The sequence below is a fragment of the Dipodomys spectabilis genome, unplaced genomic scaffold, assembly GCF_019054845.1.
Source record: "Dipodomys spectabilis isolate Male_0828 unplaced genomic scaffold, ASM1905484v1 ptg000140l, whole genome shotgun sequence".
Classification (NCBI taxonomy): domain Eukaryota; kingdom Metazoa; phylum Chordata; class Mammalia; order Rodentia; family Heteromyidae; genus Dipodomys; species Dipodomys spectabilis.
This window is the reverse complement of record NW_024870817.1, coordinates 24,632,478-24,638,477: the sequence shown is the minus strand read 5'-3', so window position 1 is coordinate 24,638,477 and position 6,000 is coordinate 24,632,478. Positions and strand designations below refer to the sequence as shown.

The window sequence follows — 6,000 nt, the reverse complement described above, 5'->3', positions numbered from 1 at the left end:
AAAAAAAAAAAAAGAGGGCTGGGAAGGTGGCTCGGTGGTAGAGTGCTTGTCTTGCATGCATGAGGCCCTGGGTTTAATTCCTCAGCACCACATACACAGATAAAAGCCGGAAGTGGCGCTGTGGCTCAAGTGGTACAGTGCTTGCCTTGAGCTGAAGAGCTGAGGGACAGTGCCCAGGCCGAGTTCAAGCCCAGGAGGCGGCTCATGCCTGTAATCTTAGCTGATCGAGAGGCTGAGATCTGAGATCTGAGGATCGCAGTTCAAAGCAAGCCAGGGCAGGAAAGTCCATGAGACTTTTATCTCCAATAAACCACACAGAAAACCAGAAGTGACACTGTGGATCAAGTGGTAGAGCACTAGCCTTGAGCTGAAATGCTCAGGCCCAGAGTTCAAGCCCATGACCACACACACACACACACACACACACACACACACACACACACACACACACACACCAATTATAAAAATTACATGTACTATAAAATTGTGACCAAATAATCTTTTAACGATTATTGGATGGGTATTCTATTAAGTCACACACAATTCTAAACTTATCCCAACAGGTAATTTTTAAAAAAGAGGTATTTTTGATTAACAGGCTCTCACTTGATGATAACTATATCAAGTATTTAAGCCCGCTGACCAAAGGGATACTATACTTCCAAAAAATGGGGGAAGGCATTCATTCCACTTTTCTGTTTTAAGACATGGAGACTATTTTTACTGCACAAACATCCTAGGAGGCTGATTCCATGAGCAAAAGGGAAGCTCAGAGAACAACTGTCATCTACTAGAACACTACAAAAAACTGTTCAATATGAAAAGCAGTAACCCCAATTTTGGTAATAACTTTGATCCCTAGAAGAGCCCAACATTACCTTGCAGTTATAAAAGAAAGTTGAAAAATGCAAATTGTGTCACAAATGTGAAATTTTAAGATTTCAAGATTCTCATTTCATTAAAAATATAGCAAAATATCATCATTTGATAAAATTATATTATAAAAACATTTAAAAACAATCCTACTCCCATAAATATAGACCCAAACTCTGACCTGGATAATCTGTAGTTCTGTTCTATTAAACTATACAAGACTAGGACAGCTTTTTTAAACTATTAATTATGTATCTATATATATATATGCTCCACATTATATTCAAGTTTAATGTTGGTGGCAATTAGGAGTTCTCTAGATTATTCCTATAAAATATGTTGCCCCCCCCAATACCTTTAAACTGGTAGAAACCAATCTCTATTCTTCATGTGTAATTTTCACAGACTTGAATTAATGTAGTTAATTACCTAGCAAACAAAAACTCATCAAGAAACTACTACTCCATTCCAAGATCTGGTCTCCCCAAAACTGCTAATTTTCCAAATTAAAATGTATTTGCATTTAAGCTTTAAGGCAACAAATAAAAAACCCATCTTAAAAATATTAGAAAACGTTGCGTTAGAAGTAGAGGGTATAGGACACTAGGATGTGGGATCAGCATGTGGGCTGATCCTCAGCACCACCGAAAATGAAGTTACATTAGATATGAACTGATCATTGTAATTGCTAGAAACCATGAATTACTTTAGATTGGGATAAAAAAAAGAGATTAGTCACTAAATCTAACCTAAATATTGACCCCAAAAAAATCCTAAGTCACTTTAATTTTTTTCTAGCTTTATTTTTCCTGAGCAAAAGGCCAAATTCAGGGCCTTGAATCTGCTAGGCAAGTAAGTGCTCTTCCATCGAGTTAAATCCCCAACCACAAATTTTAATTTTTTTAAATAATATTACTTTTAAGGCAAAACAATCAATAGTAGTAGTAATACTAGTAATAATAATGTCAATAAAACAAAATAAATCATCCACAAACCAAAGATTAAAGTAGGGAAATAGTTTTATTCTAGCATTACTTTATATTTATTCTAGATACCTGCTTCCAGATGTGCAATTAAACCTTTTTAAGAGCACTAATTTTGAAATATAAAAATAATTTGAGTGACTATTAGTAAATTAACATGAGAGAACACTAATTATACACAATAATTAAAATAAAAAATACAAAAACACTAACACAGTGGAAATGGCTTGACTTCACCTTTTGTGAAAATATAAGACATGACTCATTGATGAAGCCCTTCTCATGGATACAAATGTTAAGTCAACAAGTAAAACCAATTAAGTGAAATAAATCATAATCTATATTTGTTATATATGTAGGTTAAAAGTCAAATTTTAAAGCTTATTAGTAAACATTATAACCCTTAAATATGGAAAATTTTCAGCTGAGAACAGGTCTAGATTAAGTTTCTTCTTCTGGTTTTGTTTTTTTACTTTTAAAATAAAGATAGCAATACAAAAGAATAAAAAAATTATTTGACAAAAAAGTTTTGTAATAAATGCCAGGTTTATTTTTGAGTATGTCGTCTGACACTTATAAAGGTCAACATAACAATGAGCCTGTTCAAAAAAATTCCAAACACAGAAAAGGTCACAATCTTACTAGTGTATATAATTATCAGCTATTTAGATGAGGTGGAAAATAACATGGAAATAATTGTCCCAGTTAAGAATATTTAACTCCCCCATGTGAAACTAGGCAGTTTATAAAGGATTTCACCTGATGTTATCAATTAGTGTGCACTGCTAAAAAGTCAGATTAAGAGAGGGCACCAACACAAATGGTTCAGAACTGTGAGAAAGACAAGTCACTCCGTTACCAGGCTGTCACGTGAGAACTACCTCAAGTTTTCCTGACATATACCTTGGATGAGAAAGGAGTCTTAAAGAAAAACTAAAATACCCTGAAAGAAATAGAAACTTACCAAGTCTAAGTGAACAACAGAGAAAAAAAGTCTATCTATATCTCTCATATACACTTGCACCTCTAGACCTAAAGAGCTTTGCTTCCATGTAAAAGTCAAATCCTACATACAAACTAATTTCACTTTCTAGATCTCTTATGTTCCTGTCCATTTTCAACGTTAACTATTAGTTCTTCATGATTGGTATGATTATTTTAGTGCTGAATAAATTATCAGCAACAACAACAAAAAAAAGCAGTAGGAATCAAATTAAATATTAACTTCCAACATAAAAAATATTTTAATGAAGATCCAGAGTACAAGAATACACTTAAATTTTAAAAGATTTTTTTATAGTCCCCACACAAACATGCACCCTCCCAAAAACAATCTCTGTAACAACTAAAACAAGAGCAAGATGAAGTTAGATGGTTTATGAAATGCATAAACAAACAAAAAAAAAAACTTTCCTCTAAAATACTTAGCTTTATTAGAGAAATGGTACTGAAAAATAACAAAGATCCAAACATATGCTCTATTCTACTTACATATCATAAATAAGACAGCTGTTGATGGAAGACACACACGCCTTCACAATCTTCCCATATGCATCCAAGCATTCTTATATCAGAATAAGCTGTTTACCAGCCAACATATGTGGCTGAATGATTACAATGACCATTTATACTTTACATAGTAAAGCATTTTCTAAAATTTTAATGTACACAGTGAAAAAAACACAGTAATTCTGAACACATGAAGATGATTAAGCAGCTTCATAATCAAATCAGGCTTCATTACTTGCAAAAAGGGCAACTCCTTCCATTCTCCACCAAATGCTTAAAAGTTTCAACAGTATTAACATTAAAACTCAAGTTGAAACCAAGTAACTTATGTGCTACTTAGCTTTAAATCTATAACTCATCCCATGAGGTAAGGCAACTGAGTAATTTGATTGTATTAGACTGCATTAAAATAATTATACTTGATTTTTTTAACATGCTAATTTATCACTTTTTTGGAAATGTAACAATGCAAAGAGTTCAGAGACTACAGGTAATAGTTTGGGGAGAAAACTTTAGCACTGTTGTCATTTAAATACTTTTCTGTGAAAAGCAAGCCTAATAATGATGGATGACCTATATTTTAAACTCAAGTAAATGCATCTTTAAACATAAAACAAGATCCTGTATATTCCTAGTCCTCCCTTATAATATAATTTCTACACATCACTTAGGAGAATATGATTGAGAGGTAATAATTAAGGCCATCCAAAATAGTCAACTAAATGGTTTGATTTGAGGAAAATAAAAGCATGTTCATTTTCAATTATCACAGTATAAAACAGATGGTCCCAAAACTGAATTGTTGTTTAATTAAACCCTAAAGTCTTCAAAACAGGAAGTAAGCTCTTCTGCATACCACTTATATGCTTCTCTATGGGTGTCAATAGAGTAACCATTTAGATTACATATGAATTGAGAATGACTACCACATATAAAACTCTAGAAACAGTATACCACATTGTAGAAGGCACTAAAGCTTCAGCTTGTGCTCCATAGCCCATTTTGAAAACCCAGTTTCCTTTGCCACCTACTGCTGAAAAAATACACTGCAATAGTACTCATAATAAGCTTGGAAATATCAAGAAACTTCTAAAAGAAACAGTTACTGTGTGGGTAGACCCGTTGACTCTAAACACTGAATACTAATATATTTTTTTAGTATTCAGCACAGTTGCTCTTCCTTTTTGAAAGAGAACAGTAGCATGCATTGTCAGTTGTTTTATAATCCACTTATTTAAGTAACTTTAATCTGTAAAACTATTTAAAGAAAAACTGCTGTCCTAAGCAGTGAGCAAAAGAAAACACAATAGTGAGAATTTACCACAATCACTGTAAATCCTGTGAAGTAACTGTTAAAACATCTTACATACTTTGCACTTACAAGTGTGTGTATATATATCTGCACCGATTTCAAGCACATCAACCTATATATATTGAACTTTTTTTTAAAAAAAGTAAAACAATACAAAATTCAGTAACTAGCATTTTTTAAAGAGTCTCCAATGCTTATCTCAAGTCTTTAGGGAAAATAGAAAGGTGGATCTTTGATGTTTAATTTGTTTGCAATGGTTCTTGGCAAACACTAACAAACCACACAAGTGTGTCAGCCACCATGGAAATGCACAGATTTTAGATGATAAGTTTGGGTAACATCTGGTATTTTCATGTTGTCCATGCTTTATTTTTCTTACTCAGTAACAAGATGTCCACAACATCAATTAAGAGTTGGAGAAGCTTTAGAGCCTATTTTTATACTCCATTAAGGTTTCCTTGCTGTTTACGTCTTGCTGAGAGAATGGAAAGCTTTGGATTTTATTTCAGCGTTGACTATAAAGGTACATTAGTCCTATACCACTTCTGTTTTGGTAGTGAGGCTCTCTTCATTTGGCTGACAATTCCCATTCTGTTGTACTTTGCTTTCTTCAGTCCTTGGTGCATCTTTGTCATCTACTTCTTTGCTCACATTTGAATCTGGTTCTTTATTGTGCTCTTTCTCCTACAATATTAAAGTACATATTTACTACTTTCAACCTGCCTATTTTCACTAAATGATGTAACTTCATCTTTGGGGAATAAATAAAACTGGAGTCTTTTCTTCCACTAAAAATGCATGTATCTGTGTGTTAATGGCTCATGCCTAGAATAGTAGCTACTCAACTTAGGTTGACATCTAAGGATGGCAATGGGAAGCCAGCCTGGGCAGGCTAGTCCATAAAACTCTTATCTCCAAGTAACCACTGAAAAGCTGGAAGTGGAGCTGTGGCTTAAATGGCAGTGCTGGCATTGAGCACAAAATCTCAGGGACAGCCCCCAGGCCCTGAGTCCAAGCCTCAGGACTGGCACATATACAAAAAGAAGCATGCAAAAAGCTATCAAAATTTGCCCTTTCTGCTTTCTTCAAAAGATGGACAATCCACAGAAATTAAAATAAGTGAAACAAAAATTCCAAGTGTAGAATGAATGTTACGGAAGACCTAAGAACAGGAGCTATATCTATTGAAACAATGCAACTGCTTTCAGCCGGGAGCCAGTGGCTCATACCTGTAATCCCAGCTACTCACGAGGCTGAGATCTAAGGATCACTGTTCAAAGCCAGCCTGGGTAGCAAAGTCTGTGAGATGCTTATCTCCAATAA

General features: G+C 34.1%; 1 protein-coding gene across 2 annotated transcripts in view; it reads right to left on the bottom strand.

Annotated features, from left to right (window-relative positions):
- Positions 1-3,069: 3,069 nt before the first annotated feature.
- The window catches only part of Srek1 (splicing regulatory glutamic acid and lysine rich protein 1), a 38,525-nt gene continuing 35,594 nt past the window's right edge, over positions 3,070-6,000 (bottom strand). For both annotated transcript variants that reach the window (XM_042691035.1, XM_042691036.1), the window contains one exon: positions 3,070-5,361. In XM_042691035.1, the coding sequence (XP_042546969.1) occupies positions 5,212-5,361 (150 nt within the window). In that variant the 3' untranslated portion in view covers positions 3,070-5,211. The remainder of the gene's footprint in view (positions 5,362-6,000) is intronic.